Raw genomic sequence first — 16,336 nt, 5'->3', positions numbered from 1 at the left:
AGGTTGATTGTGCTACATTTTATCTTCCAGGTGACCATTTGAAGATCTGCCCTCAGGGTTATACCTGCTGCTCTCAAGAGATGGAGGAGAAGTACAGCCTGCAAAGTAAAGATGAGTTCAAAAGTGTGGTCAGCGAGCAGTGCAATCATTTGCAAGCTGTCTTCGCTTCCCGTTACAAGAAGTTTGATGGTATGTATTGGAACTGTGGTCCAAGTAAGCATCAGTATTTACTCTCTTCCTGAAATTGTTTTAAACCTTTCATTCAAGTCATTTGTAAGAGCTGATAGTTCAATTTGTACAGTTGCTTTTTTCAGAGCACCTCTGTTCTCTCAGTGATCAAGTTTTCCCCTAAGATGTTTCTTCTTGTTGAATCCCAGGGATAAATTAGCCCTACACCATTACTGCTAGAATCCTTCTGGATGCACTAGAATCTGTATGGTAGGCATTATGGAAATATGGTAACAAGGAGCCAAAAAATAGATTAAAGTGGTTTAATTTAAATGCTTTCATTTCTTGGGTGAACACAGAATAGTGTTGTTGACGCAAGTCACTTAAAAAAAATCTTCATAATAAAAAACAGGCATCTGAAAACTTAGTCAAAATAACCGTAGAGATTCTGCAGATGCTGGACTTGAAATTAAATTTCAAAATGGATTCCCCAAAGACAACTAGAATTCCTAGAAGCTCTGTAGAACACAGACAGGATTAAAGCTCAGTTCTTGAGTTTCCATGCAGCAGCAAGCCACAAGTAGCTATGATATTATAGTCTTCATTAAGCTGGTCTCATTTTAGCTGGGGCTCTGGCTTAGTCTATCCATGTAAAGTCATGACGAAACTCATTTCAATCCCCTGCGCCAAACATAGATTCTCACATGCACACTTTCTTTTAACAGTGAACAAATAATCAATATGAGCCAAATGAGAGGCACTTCAATCATATCTGAAGCAATGTTACAGATAACAGATTTTAAAAACTAGAGTATGGGGTCCAAAACACCTCAGGATTCCTTTCTTTGTTGCTGTTCAGTCAGTTTGAAGATTGTTATGAAGTAGATTTAATTTTAATAGGAATGATTTTCTTTGTGCCTGTTTTAAAGGCCATTCTAATTACATAGCATCTTTGAAGCATGCTTTTCATGACATTATGTGTGGTGAAGAAGTACAAGGCAAATTTTCGAGATGCGAAATGTCTTTGAGTATTTCTGCAAAGGGCTCGTTACCATGGTGAGAAGCTGAACTAAATTAGATTTGATATAGAAGGCAGTCGTCAGCTAAAGAACAGGTTGTATTTCAAATATTGGCTTTGAGATTTGTTATTTGAAACTTATAACCGATTTAATAAGTGTTAGTTGGGTTCCCAGGCTACACCACGAAAGTGTATTTTATTTGTAATGTGGTTGAACTAAATTTTTTTCTATGTAGAATACCGTGTATTGTACCCATTTTTCCCAACATTTTGTATGCAGATTTGTATGTAGAGTTGTGTTTAGTTTTGATGTTATTCCTCCTTTCCCTGGATGGATGGAAATAATTTTCCCATACCCTCCAACACACATGCTGTAGCTGTAAAGCGTATTTAACAATATGTTTACACCACATGGAAAATGGTGTTATTGGCAAAAGATATCTTTAGATCACCTCTGTCTCTCTTGGTTAGTAAATCATGGGTATGATTATTTAAAAGAATGCTATTCTCTTGACTATGACATTTCTTATTCAAGACAATAACCAAAGCATTTTCTCTTACTTTGAGGAGAAAACTTAGAAAGATTATCACATGGTCATCTTCGAAAACTTGAGATACTAACATTTAAAAATTACTACTTGTGTAATTAATCATGGAATTTAGAAAGTAAAAATGGTGCTCTTTAGACATGGCCAGCCTGCAGGCAGATAGCTGTTGCCAGGTTCCAATGCCACCTCTTGCAAGTTACCCCCATTTCTTGTTAGACATGTCTTCTAGTGTGGAGCCCACAATGACCTTTCTTGTCTGTGAGCCTGCTGGTTTAGCTGTCCTTTCCCCTTCTCGCTCTCCATGGCTTTATAGCATTACTCGTATGATTCCAATGTGTAGTTTTTAAAAACCCATACAGAAAAAAAAAAACACTTTATCAGTAAGTGTTAACATATGTTTTTGGAAAAGGACAGAAAAACTGTTTCTCTTCCCCTTTTCCTACCAGCCTTCACATTCAATAAATGTGTTAGCACTGTTTATTTGTCACTTTCAAAACTGGACACAAAAAATGATTATGAAATGCCAGTTTGTTTCTTAAGACATCAAATTAAAATATGGCATAGACAATAAAGGTAGTGAGCACAGATTAATTTTTTTGAAGTAGTTGCTGAAATGTGTTTGTTCTAGAGATCAGAAAAGAGCTGGGATATGTCTTATGTTTCCTCCAAATTAGGTTTTCTGAGACAATTAAATACTTATATGGTAAAGCCTCAATTGACTTGTGTCCAGCAAACTGTAATTCTCTAGTGGGTACTGTATTTATTTATTGATTTTTTTAATTAAATTTATTGGGGTGACAATTGTTAGTAAAATTACATAGATTTCAGGTGTACAAGTCTGTATTACATCATCTGTATATCACATTGTGTGTTCATCACCCAGAGACAGTTCTCCTTCCATCACGATATATTTGATCCCCCTTACCTTCATCTCCCACCCCCCCACCCCTCACCCCCCTTACCCTCTGGTAACCACTAAACTATTTTCTGTGTCTATGAGTTTCTGTTTCTCATTTGTTTGTCTTGTTCTTTTGTTGTTTTTGGTTTACATACCACATATCAGTGAAATCACATGGTTCTCTGCTTTTTCTGTCTGACTTGTTTCGCTCAGCATTACTCTCTCAAGATCCATCCATGTTGTCACAAATGTTCCTATATCATCTTTTCTTACCGCCGAATAGTATTCCATTGTGTATATATACCACAACTTCTTTATCCATTCATCTATCGAAGGACATTTTGGTTGTTTCCATGTCTTGGCCACAGTAAACAAAGCTGCAATGAACATTGGAGCACACGTGTCTTTATCTCTAAATGTTTTCAGATTTTTTGGGTAGATACCCAGGAGAGGGATTGCTGGATAATATGGCAATTCTATTCGTAATTTTTTGAGGAACCTCCGCACTGCCTTCCATAATGGCTGCACCAGTCTGCATTCCCACCAACAGTGTATGAGGGTTCCTTTTTCTCCACAGCCTCTCCAACATTTGTTACTATTTGTCTTGTTGATGATAGCCATTCTGACTGGGGTGAGGTGATATCTCATTGTGGTTTTGATTTGCATTTGTCTGATGATTAGTGATGTTGAGCATTTTTTCAGATGTCTATTTGCCATTTGTATGTCCTCTTTGGAGAAATGTCTCTTCAAGTCCTCTGCCCATTTTTCAATTGGGTTGTTTGTTTTTTGTTGTTGAGTTGCATGAGTTCCTTGTATATTCTGGATACTAGCCCCTTATCGGAGGCACTGTTTGCAAAAATCTTCTCCCATTCAGTTGGTGGCCTCTTTATTTTGTCAATGGTTTCTTTTGCTGTGCAGAAGCTTTTAAGTTTCACGTAGTCCCATTCGTTTATTTTAGCTTTTACTTCCATTGCCTTTGGAGTCAAGTTCATAAAATGCTCTTTGAACCCAAGGTCCATAAGTTTAGTACCTATGTTTTCTTCTGTGCAGTTTATTGTGTCAGGTCTTATGCTTAAGTCTTTGATCCATTTTGAATTGACTTTGGTACGTGGTGACAATTAGCAGTCCAGTTTCATTCTTTTGCACGTGGCTATCCAATTCTCCAAGCACCATTTATTGAAGAGGCTGTCTTTGCTCCATTGTAGGTTTTTAGCTCTTTGTCAAAAATTATCTGTCCATATTTATGTGGTTTTATTTCTGGGTTCTCAATTCTATTCCATTGGTCTATGTATCTGTTTTTCTGCCAATACCATGCTGTTTTGATTATTGTAGCCTTGTAGTACAAACCAAAGTCAGGAAGTGTGATACCTCCATTATTGTTCTTTTTTCTTAAGATTGCTTTGGCTATTGGGGGTCTTTTGTGGTTCCAAACAAATCTGATGATTTTTTGTTCTATTTCTTTAAATATGCCATTGGGATTTTGATGGGGATTGCATTGAATCTGTATATTGCTTTGGGTAATATGGCCATTTTAACTATGTTGATTCTTCCAATTCATGAGCACGGAATGTCTTTCCATTTTTTTGTGACTTCAATTTCTTTCAAAAATGTCTTATAGTTTTCAGCATATAGGTCTTTCACATCCTTGGTTAAGTTTATTCCTAGGTATTTTATTCTTTTTGCTGCAATTGCAAAAGGAATTGTTTTTTGTATTTCTTTTTCTGAGATTTCATTGTTAGTATATAGGAATGCAATGGACTTTTGTACGTTGATTTTGTAGCCAGCAACTTGACTGTATTCGCTTATTGTTTCTAATCGCTTTTTGGTGGAGTCTTTAGGGTTTTCTATATATAGCATCATGTCATCTGCAAAGAGTGACAATTTCACTTCTTCATTCCCAATTTGGATACCTTTTATTTCTTTCTCTGGCCTGATTGCTCTGGTGAGGACTTCCAACACTATGTTGAAAAGCAGAGGTGATAGGGGACAGCCCTGTCGTGTTCCTGAACGTAGAGCAAAGGGCTTCAGTTTTTCACCATTAATTACGAGATTTGCAGAGGACTTGTCATATATGGCCTTTATTATGTTAAGGTATTTTCCTTCTATACCTATTTTATTAAGTGTTTTGATCATAAATGGTGTTGTATCTTGTCAGATGCTTTTTCTGCATCAATTGATATAATCAATATGATTTTTGTCCTTTATTTTGTTTATGTGATGTATCACATTGATGGATTTGCGTATGTTGAATCATCCTTGTGCCCCGGGGATGAACCCTACCTGGTCGTGATGAATAATCTTTTTAATGCATTGTTGTATTCGATTTGCTAGAATTTTATTTAGGATTTTTGCATCGGTATTCATCAGAGATATTGGTCTGTAGTTTTCTTTTCTTGTGCTGTTCTTACCAGGTTTTGGTATCACGGTAATGTTGGCCTCATACAATGCGTTAGGGAGTACTGTCTCTTCTTCAATTTTTTGGAAGAGTTTGTGCAGAATTGGTATTAGATCCTCTTTGAAGGTTTGGTAGAATTCACTAGTGAAGCCATCTGGTCCCGGACTTTTGCTTTGGGGAAGGTTTTGGATGACTGATTCAATTTCGTTACTGGTGATCAGTCTGTTTAGATTTTCCAGTTCTTCATGGTTCAGCCTTGGAAGGCTATATGTTTCTAAGAACTTGTCCATTTCTTCTAGGTTGTTGAATTTGGTGGCATATAGTCCTTCATAGTATTCTTGGATGATCCTTTGTATTTCTGTGGTGTCCATGATAACTTCCCCTTTTACGTTTCTGATTTTGTTAATCAGTGTCTTCTCTCTTTTTATCTTAGTGAGTCTAGCCAAAGGTTTGTCAATTTTGTTAATCTTTCAAAGAACGAGCTCTTTGTCACATTAATTTTTTCTATTGTCTTTTTGCTCTCTATTTCATTTAGTTCTGCTCTAGTTTTTGTTATTTTCTGTCTTCTGCTGACCTTGGGTTTTACTTGTTCTTCTTTTTCTAGTTCTTTAAGTTGTAAGATGAGGTTATTTATTTGGGAGTTTTCTTGTTTCTTGGGATAGGCCTGTAATGAGATAAATTTCCCTCTTAAAACTGCTTTCGCTGCATCCCAAAAATTTTGGTAGGATGTATTTTCATTGTCATTTGTTTCTATGTATCTTTCGATCTCTCCTCTAACTTCTTCTTTGACTCGGTCATTCTTTAAAAGTATGTTGTTTAATCTCCATTTATTTGTGTTTTTTCCCACTTTCTTTTTGCAGTTGATACCCAATTTCAAAGCCTTGTGATCAGAGAATATGTGTGGTATGATTTCAATCTTCTTAAATTTGTTGAGACTGATTTTATGTCCCAATATATGGTCTATCCTTGAGAATGTTCCGTGTACACTAGAAAAGAATGTATAGTCTGATGTTTTAGGATGAAGTGCTCTATAAATGTCAATTATGTCCGTTTCATCTAATGAGTCTTTTAGGGCTGCTATTTCGTTATTTATTTTCTGTTTGGATGATCTATCCATAGCTGTCAATGATGTATTTAACTCCCCTAGCATAATTGTGTTTTGGTGAATTTCTCCCTTTAGTTCTTTAAGTAGTTGCTTGGTATATTTCGGTGCTCCCAGATTGGGGGCATAAATATTGATGACTGTTATGTCTTCTTGTTGTACAGTCCCCTTCACCATTATGAAATGTCCATCTTTATCTCTTGTTATCTTTTTCACCTTGAAGTCTGTTTCATCTGATATCATTATGGCTACACCTGATTTTCTCTAGGTACCATTTGCTTGGAGTGTCAATTTCCACCCTTTCACTTTGAGTCTATGCTTGTCCTTGTAGCTGAGATGTGTCTCTTGGAGACAGCATATGGTTGGGTTTAGTTTTTTGATCCAAACTTCTACTCTGTGCCTTTTTATTGGTGAGTTCAGTCCATTTACATTTAGGGAGATTATTGATATATGAGGATTTCCTGTCATTCTATCTTTAGTTTTCTGGTAAGGCTGTGTCTCCATTGTTTCTTTGCCTTTTTGTTGTTGTCTATTATTTCTGTGTGGTGGTATTCTATGATGTTTCCCTCTGTTACTTCTTTTATTTCAGTATATATTTCAGTTCTGGATTTTTTTTGAGTGGTTACCCTTAGGTTTATGTAAAAGAAAGTTTGATATTTAGAGTATTCCATTTTTTTCAGCACGCTTACTTTCTCCATTCCCGTATTCTGGTTCAGGCCTTTACTCTCCCCCTTTTTGAGTTGTGGTTGCCACAAATTGTCCCTGTTGATGGTGGTCGAATAACCTCCTTTAGTATTTCTTGTAGTGCAGGTCGTGTATTAGAAAATTCCCTCAGCTTCTGTATGGCTGGAAAGGTCTTTATTCCTCCTTCATATCTAAAGGATATCTTTGCTGGATATATTATTCTCGGCTCATGATTTCTTTCTTTCAATAGTTTGAATATTTGGTTCCACTCCCTCCTGGCTTGTAGAGTTTCTGCTGAAAAATCTGATGATAATCTAATGGGCTTTCCGTTTAAGTTACCTTCTTCTTTTCCCTGGCTGCCTTGAGGATTCTTTCTTTGTCGTTGATTTTAGACAGCTTCAATACAATGTGCCTTGGAGAAGGCCTGTTGGGATTGAGGTAACTAGGTGTTCTATTTGCTTCTTGGATTCGAGGGTCCAGTTCTGTCCACAAGTTTGGGAAGTTCTCATCGAGAATTTGTTTGAATATATTCTCTTTTCCCTTCTCTTTTTCTTCTCCTTGTGGTATGCCCATTATTCTTATATTGCTCTTTCTGATAGAGTCAGAAAGTTCTTGTAGAGTTCTTTCATTTCTTTTAAGTCTCAAGTCTCTTTCTTCTTCCATCCGTGTAATTTCCAGGTTTCTATCTTTGATGTCACTGATTCTTTCCTCCATCTGGTCAACTCTACTACCTAAGCTGGTTATTTCATTGTTAATTTCCTTTATTGAGTTCTTAATCTCCAGAAATTCTATTTGGTTCTTTTTTAAAAGTTCAATCTCTTTCGTAAAATACTCATGCTGTTCTTTGATTGAGTTTCTGGGTTCATTTAACTGCCTATCTGTGTTTTCTTGTATCTCGTTGAGTTTTTTCAGAACTGCAATCTTGAATTCTCTGTCATTTAAGTCACATATTTCTGTATCTTTAAGTGCCTTTTCTGGAGATTGTTCACTTTCTTTGTGAGCTATCTTGTTGCCTTGGTTATTTATGGCGATTACTGGTTTACTATTTCTCTTCCTAGACATCTACAGGAGTGGCTTCTGTAACAGGTTGATAGGAAGTGGTCTTTTTGTTTTCCAGTACTTGTTGGTAGAATGTTTTATTTTTTCTGCAACTGCAGCTTATTGTTCTTATCCCACACGGTAGTGCTATGTTTTCTCTGCACTATTCCCACTTCTCACCCAATGGGGGGATTCCCTGGGAGACGGGCTTCTCCTCTGTTAATAGTTTGTCTAGGTCACAGGGTGCAGTGTCCCGGTGGGTATGCGGAGAGCTTTTGATGTTCCAAAGCTCTTCCAGCTCCAGATTCAGAACCCGTATGTTTCAGCAGTTCTGTTTATTCCTGCAGGGATCCGCCCAGATAGGTGGTGTCAGTGGTAGGGTGAGTTGTGAGAGGTGGCCCAGAGCAGTGGTGGCGACCACCACCACAGCCGGTCCTGCTTCCACAGCTCCCTCCCTTTGCCTGAACTAGTTGGGCTGCGAATTTGTGTCTGTGGCCCACAGTTCTCAGAACAGCAAATATTCTGTTCTTTTGCTCTGACACTGCTCCTTTTCCATTTCTAGCACCGGGCAGGTGCGGGCGGGGCGACCTCTGGGAGGGGAGGGAGGAGGCGGCTAGTCTCAGTGCCTGAGGCTCCGTTGTCTTTCAGCAGTGATGGCTTAAACCACCGTTTTCAGCCTTTTTCCCTCAGTCTTTTCTCCGAGGTCTCTGCCGTGAGCGTTGTGTTCAGCCGTGTTATATGCTGCCCCCTCAGCCCTGTGGGCCATAAGCGGAGCCCTAGCAGTCCGAGTTCTTCCCTCTCCCGCAGCTGCGGTAGTTCCGGGAAGCAGCGAGCTCGGAGCACTGAGCTAGGTCTGCGTCCTGCGCCCAAGCGGCTCCGTCTCCGCGCACTTCTCCCTTCCCTCCTCCTCCCCCCCCCCTCCTCCCCCCCCCCCCCCCCCCCCCCCCCCCCCGCTCACGCGAATCTCCCACCTGTAGGTGATTTCAGTCGGTAGTGGGCCTCTTCGTCTTGCCTGTCTGCTGTGCACGGAGTCCTTTGTGGAGTTTTTGTTGTTCCATTCGTTGTAAATTCCAGGGGAGCTTTACAGAGGCTCACCTCATGCCTCCATTTTTCTGGAAACTCACTGATTGATTTTTTTAAGGATGGCAATTAGGACATGCCAACACTCTTCAAGGCTTAAAGAGGATGTTGAGTGGAATTTTATAGGGGCTGTGTTGACTCTTAGAAATCCAAGGGTAAGGTGCTTTGGTCAGAGAATTATCCAAGCCATTGTAAAAGCCAAACTCCAGTTTATTGATGTGAATTAAAAGAGAGGAAGTTAGGTAGAGTAACAAGATGATGGTTGGAGAACTAAGATGGGGACAGTGAGGTGGTATGAACAAGGCTGAAGACAAGTACTGAGGAGACAGCAAAGGGACACATGGGAAGCTGTGGTGTCAGGCAGCTTCAAAGGAGTATGTTTTGCCATCTCCAGACTTATGGTATAAATTCAAAGTGGTGACCCTGAGCCCAGGCAATTTCCTCTGCCTTCAAACTTTAGTCATGTTTATGATATTCCACTTCTTTCTAAGGCAAGAACAATTACTTTTTATGAAGTTTTAAATAAAATGAGATTTGGAGGCTTTCAGGGGATTAACCTTTTTAAACCTGAAATCATCCCATTTTCCCAGTTTTCCATCATTCTGCCTCCATGAGCTCCAGTCAGAGTTCACGTGTTAGCTCTGGAATTTTTGAGCCAGATGCCTTATCTCCCTTATCTCTGAGGTCCTTTTTTGTTCTATACGTTTAATTTTCTATTGTTTGTACACATAAAAAGACTGTAAGTCTATAAATCAGTTTCTAAGTTGTAAAGAGGTGTGTGTGTGTGTGCGCGCGTGCGTGCGTGCGTGTTTTCAGAACTGGGTGAAGTACAGAAGAACACTTCCTTGGGCAGCAACAAATTTCTCAGGTTTCTTATATTTTAATCCTGTTCCTCTGAGTTTAAGGACTCACCTCTTTATTTTCCTATACAATAATTGTCTTGATCCACACTTGAACTTAGATGTCCAATACCAGAAATCTACCATTCTAGGCTAGCCATAGAACCAGGAAATGGTAGTGACAGAGGTAGCTGCTCCCCCTCTTGGCCAGTTCTGGAATTATTATTATTTTTTTTGAAGTAGAACTGCTAATTAACACAGCTGAATCAGTTATCTCATGAATATGTTAATCAGACAGTCAGTTCAGAGGACTTTGAAAGAATTGCTTGGCAAAAGGAATAGAAATAATGGAAGTGGGCATAATCCATGTTTCGGGACCACAACATAAAGACCCACCCCAAAATGTCACGTTCTGTGAGAGAACAGTTGTTTTTAAAAGAAGCATAGTTACATCAAACAGCCCAAATAGATTAAGATTAGAGCTGCCCCATGTTAAATACATCTCTGAACTACATAGTAAAAGTGATTCAACAACTACGAGGATATATTGTTGCTTTTAACAACTCCCCGAATCAAATTGTTTGCTTGATATTTTGCATCTTAAAAGAAATCTTAAGAAAATAGAGATACCTTCTGATGCTAGTCCACTGGGAAAACTTTAATTTGTCATTTTAGGAGCAAATGTTGCAACTTTGGACTGGAGGCAGAGCACACTAAATTGTCAGTCTGGTTCTGCTGTGAACCCACTGTGACCTGGGGCAATTAACTGGTCTCAGTGTTCCCATCCATAAAATGAGGGGATTGAGCTAGATGCTCTCTAAAGACCTTTTCAATTCTAAAAAATTCTGTGAATCTTCTAAACATGTGACTAGACCAGCTGCTTTAGTAAAAGGTCTTACAAGATGTTAATTAGCCGTCTGTATGGTACCCTCTATTTTCCTCCTATCATTTCTGAACTCTCCACTACTTTCACCAGGTCTTTGAAAACACTCCCTGAGCCTGAAGCTTGTTAACTTGAATAATAGTACAAATTTTCTGAATTAGCTTAAAACGCGCTTAAAAGAAAGAATTGTCTGTTTTGTCTGTCTGCATGGGCCAAGTGTAAATCAGAGTGGCCCACCCATTCCTTAAAGCCCCCTTGTCTTCTCTCATTTCACAAAGGCAAGACATGAAGCGCTCTTCAGATTTACCCAAATCTGTGTTTTAATCACTGATTGAAAAATTTCCGTACTTCATACTGGCCATTACTTCATTATACCAGTAGGAAAACTAGTGTGGAGGCTCATTGAGTTGAAGTCATTAGAATTCACATGCCGCTGAAAGTAATGACATCAGTGGGAGTGAGCTGGCCACTCACCTTAAAAGACAAATATATCCAACTAAGCTTTAAGGCCATTAGCTAAGCAGAAATTTCTGGAATTTTCCTGACTCCTGACCTTAACTATTTTTTTAGCTACACGGTTTTATTATTGTCCTTTGCATGGCCATACTGACTTACTAAAGACCTCCTGGGAGGTTTTCACATTTTAAAAAGTTTTAAAATAAATGTCTCACAGAAATGTATAACATACATACAACATAGGATTGGTTTTTAATCCTCACATCAGGTTTCATTCATTAAGACAGCTTTTAAAAAATTGTTGCTTTTTAAAAACCTCTGCTCCAGTGCAGCAGGCAACATTTCACAGGACTGAGTAGTTAAGAAAGTACAGAAAAAGACATAAGTCCTTCTGGCCTTCCAGCAAATGCAGTGTTCTTTCCAGATCATGCTAATGTTCTTTGATTTAGTTGGAAAGCACTGCTACTCTTTCCTCTACAATTCTATTTTCTTTTCCTTCCATGTGAAGGAGACTAAAATGCTGGGTATTTTTGCTAATTCTTTTTATAATGTCTCTGAAACTTGATGAGAATGAGCCACTGCCAGCTTACTGTAATAAAATCAAGAGTGCAGACAAAACACACATTTCTTTATTGACAAAGGTTTTCTGCCTTTTGAGTTATCTGAAGTGTGACCAATTGTAGCTCTAGCGTTGGCTATTTCATCGGATTGAAAATGCTTGTGCAGCTTCCAAAGAGCCCTGAACACTTTCACTTTGGGCCTCTGCTATTAGATTTGACTTCTTAAGAAGACATGGCATCAGCAAGAAGCAGCTGATCTGTTTGGAGGCAAGTAAATAAATGGAAGAGCTTTGGCTGAATTGCTTTTATCTACTTTGTTGGTTCGTTGCACTTTGAGCCTGGGAGTTCAGAACGTTGTTGTTCATCTCTGCCTACCCTCTTTCCACGAGTCTGTCTGTCCAGCCAAAGAAAAGGGTTTATTTGATCTAGCACTGATTCCAGCTGATTGACTGAGAGAATTCCCAAGCCAGTCAGGCCTTTCTTATTCATTGTCCCTGCCCATCTCCATCACTTCTCTCTTTAAAGAATTAACAGAGCAGTTGAAACTCTTGTAATAATATAACTCAAAACAGGGAGAGTGCTATGTGGGCTACACCTTTTCTGGAGGTCAATTTGGCAATGTGTGAGAAGTTTTGAATATGTTCATACCCTTTGATTTAGTAATTCTACTTCTAGGTACTTATGTCAAGGAAAGAAAGATCTGCATAGAGATTTATGTACAGGAATGTTTATTATCACAGCATTATTTATAATGAAAAATAGGAAATCAGCCTAAATGTCCCATGGTGATTACATTATGATCTGTCCCTGCAGTTTCATAGTATGCAGTTGTTAAAATGATGTTTCTGAAGAATTTGTAATCACACAGGAAATGCTAACCATCCAGTGTTACATGAGAACAGGGTATAAATACAGTATGATCTCAATCATGTGACAGAATATTTCTTCATAGGAAAAAGACAGGAAGAAATTTCTATAAACCATTGTTGCTCTCTTTTAATGGAGGGATTTGGGGATAATTTCCATTTTTTCCATACCTTTGCATATTTTTCAAATTGCTACAATTTGAAAGGAATACTTAATGTAAAAATTTGTATTTTTTAATAAAAAATGTAAGAACTGCTTTGGTGGGTTTAAACATTTTTTTTCTTAAGTATTACAATGCACACTGAGGACAATTTAGAAAAAGTAGAAAAATGCATTGGAGCCTCCAGCAATTAAGTTGAATGAATAGAATAAAGGGAAATAAAGTTACTATTTTTAAAAAAGAATTTTTTTTTTAAATTGGGGAACAGCGTTTTTTTTCCAGGACCCATCAGCTCCAAGTCAAGTTGTTGTCCTTCAATCTAGCTGTGGAGGGCGCAGCTCAGCTCCAAGTCCAGTTGCCGTTTTCAATCTTTAGTTGCAAGGGGCACAGCCCACCATCCCATGCGGGAATTGGCAACCTTGTTGTTGAGAGCTCGCTCTCTAACCAGCTGAGCCATCTGGCCACCCCACTGGCAGCTCAGCGGCAGCTCATTGTCTTCAATCTTGTTGTGGAGGACGCAGCTCACTGGCCCATGTGGGAATCATACAGGCAACCCTGTTGTTCAGAGCTCACGCTCTAACCAGCTGAGCCATCCGGCCGCCCCATATTTTTTTGACTATGAAATATCACTGAAAAATTTGGGTGAACAAAATTGAGAAACATGTTGGAAAAAATCACTCTTGGTCCCCAACTCTCAATCCATCACCATTGTCTTTACCTCATCTTTTTTTTTGTGTGTGTGCATGTAGATAATGCCTATATATACATGCCAATTGGAATCATATGCTATTTTGTGTCCTGATTTTTCTCTTAATGTTGCATCATGAGCACAGATAGATTGTATTATTAGGTTTGCGTATGAGGCCCTGTCATGCGGGAGACCCTGCTCGCTCTCTGCTCCCGCTCCCCATACAAGAACGCAGGATATGGTGAGGCCAAAAAGGAACACCCACGGAGCCATAGGTAGGGGAGTCATACCACTATATTCTCTCTGGCGGCACTATACTCTCAATGGAGGCTGGATCCACACTGTCCGCAAACCGCCATCCACGCTTGCCAGCCCAGCCGCCATCTCCTTGCTAGCCCCCATTCTTTCTCCTCTTCTCCCCCTCCTTCTCGTAGCCACAGCAGTTATATTGTGGCCAATGGCTCACTGGTTACAGCTGACGGCCAACTAACCACAGCTGATGGCCATGCAATCACACTTGGCCATTTACTACCTGAGCCAGCACCTGTCTATGTGAGGCCGAGAGCCTGGAAACTACTCTCTGGGGCTCCGCCCCCACAGGCCCTATAAATAGATCCACATAGAGGTTAGTGTGTGGAACACTTGCAGTGACTGCTCCAGTCTCCTAGCTTACTTAAACATGCCCTCAGCCTTCTCTGGGCACTTCTGAATGAAAGGGAATATGGGTGTGCTGAAGTGAATTGGCTAGCTGGTGCTGGGAGTATCTTTAGTAGAAATGGAATGGTGCCCAGTGGAAGGGACCTTTCAGTACTGACCCTGTGTTCCTGGCCACATTATCGAGAGACAGGGGCCATGAGAGATAAACATTGTATTCACTCAATAGGAGCTTTAACAGGCAAAATGCATTAACTAATAAAATTAACCTTGGGAAGTAAGGGCTAGCTCCTAGTTTGGCAGGATCCCCAAGCATCCTTTGATATGTTAACAGCCCCTAATAAGGGCGGCAGCTGGCAATTGTCTTGTCTTCCTAGGAGAGGTCTATTGGTAAGCTGATGAACATTAGTCAAGTACATGTCCGTTTAGTACACCATGTCCTAGCAGGCACTCTTGAGGAGTGAGATTATGCCCAGATGAAGTAAAGTGTGTGGTTAAAAACTTATACAGACTTTACCTCAAAAGCAAGACATTTGTAGATGCTTATGTTACCTGTTCTTCATTAAGTACTTGATCTTGAGTGAAAGAATGTATGTATAACTCTTTGAGTTTTCTTAACAGTGTGAAAAGTATGATTTGTAGCATTTATAAGGAGGCTGCTTTTCTCAGGAATTTTGTTGATGTGGTAACTTAATGTTTGCATGCTACATACACCAGGGCTGTGAAATACAGCCTTTACAGTAAGTAAAGAGGAAATTAATTGTATATGTAAAAGGAAGCTTCCTAATGTTATAAACACAAGGTGGTAATTCATAGCACCAAGCAAATGGGTTAAATAGAAAGAGCTTCCAATCTCTTAAGGTCATAGGTTAATTTTAGAATGCATTCTAGCTCATTAATCAATGGCCAGTCTATTGTTTATAAAAGAGTAACTAATGGCATTTAATAGCAAGAACTGGGGTCCTTTTGACCTATTTCAATAATTTTGAATGTTGATTTGATGCAAGACAAGTGGCTGGGGATAGAAGTTCCAAAAGTACATGATGTTCTTTTTTTAAAAGACAGGAAATATTTATATAGACAACTTTTCACATGGAAAAGTTTTGCCTTTTCACTCTAGTTTTTCCCATGTTAAATTGGTACTATTGACAGTAAGAATAATCACCTTTTAGAACTGGAAAATACTTACAATCCCCTAGTTAAACACTTGTACTGAGTTGACTTTTGGTAAAGAAGGTAGTGTGCAAATGAAATGTGTGGGTGGGACTGGGGATTGACCTGCTGTTTAATTCTTAATTTTCTTTTCCCTAATTCTTTGCTCTCATCTTTTAGTGTGTGTGTGTGTGTATGTGTGTGTGTGTGATGTGTATGATAATATCTCTTTTAATATAATGTAAAATCTCTTCCCTGGTTTAATGTTTCTCCATTCCATGTTTTTCACTCAGTAGTTGCTCCCACCGTCATAGATGTCTGGGACATTTCACAGCATTGGAAGCAAGAGCCATTAAGCATTGCCTTTGGCTAAATTGCTCCTAGTTTTATAAGGCCTTGGGTCTTCTTAATGAATCTCCTGCGGCTTGGGTTTCATTTATGTACCCCCAGATAATATTTGACCCTGTCAGGAAAGATTAAAAACCAGCCTTAAAGGATTTTTTAAATGATTATAGATAGAAAGAAACTAAAGTGGACAATAGCACTTCACATATTATGAATAGTGTCCATTTATTGAACTTCTGTTGTGTGCCAGGCATTGTCCATATCAGGTGAGTTAGTAATAGCCCCATTTAATGGATGAGGCATCAGAGGGTCAGAGAGGTTAGATCTTTTGTCCAATCAAGGTCATACAGCTCGTTAATGAGAGATCGCATGCTTTCCCACTGTGTCATGCCACTTTAGATACATAGCATGTTTATTTCCATCCTTATGTTAAGTGCTCATTCATGAGCCCTAGGAGTAGCAGTTGCTTGATCCTTAGAGCATAAATACTTAAGCCTCTAAACTGAAAATTGAAACAGAAATAAACCCTGATCACAGACACTATATTTCAAACGCTTATAAACTACCATGTTTCCCCGAAAATAAGACCTAACCGTAAAATAAGCCCTAGCATGATTTTTCAGGATGACATCCCCTGAACATAAGCCGTAATGCGTCTTTTGGAGCAAAAATTAATATAAGACTTGGTCTTATTTTCAGGGAAACACGGTATCTCCTTTCTGACTCTCTTTTTAGACACCAGTAATATTACTTAAAACAGACTCCCTGAGCAGCATTTTTCATGAATACAAGCAGTTGCTG

General features: G+C 39.0%; 1 protein-coding gene across 1 annotated transcript in view; it reads left to right on the top strand.

Moving 5' to 3' along the window:
• GPC4 (glypican 4) overlaps positions 1 to 16,336 on the top strand; it is a 130,788-nt gene that overhangs the window by 87,637 nt on the left and 26,815 nt on the right. The window contains exon 2 of the mRNA XM_074323433.1: positions 31 to 189. Within this exon, the coding sequence (XP_074179534.1) occupies positions 31 to 189 (159 nt within the window). The remainder of the gene's footprint in view (positions 1 to 30; positions 190 to 16,336) is intronic.

This window comes from Rhinolophus sinicus, chromosome 18 (genome assembly GCF_057876585.1).
Source record: "Rhinolophus sinicus isolate RSI-liver-muscle chromosome 18, RSI-T2T, whole genome shotgun sequence".
In the NCBI taxonomy this organism is placed as follows: Eukaryota; Metazoa; Chordata; class Mammalia; order Chiroptera; family Rhinolophidae; genus Rhinolophus; species Rhinolophus sinicus.
This window is presented reverse-complemented; position numbering and strand designations above follow the sequence as displayed.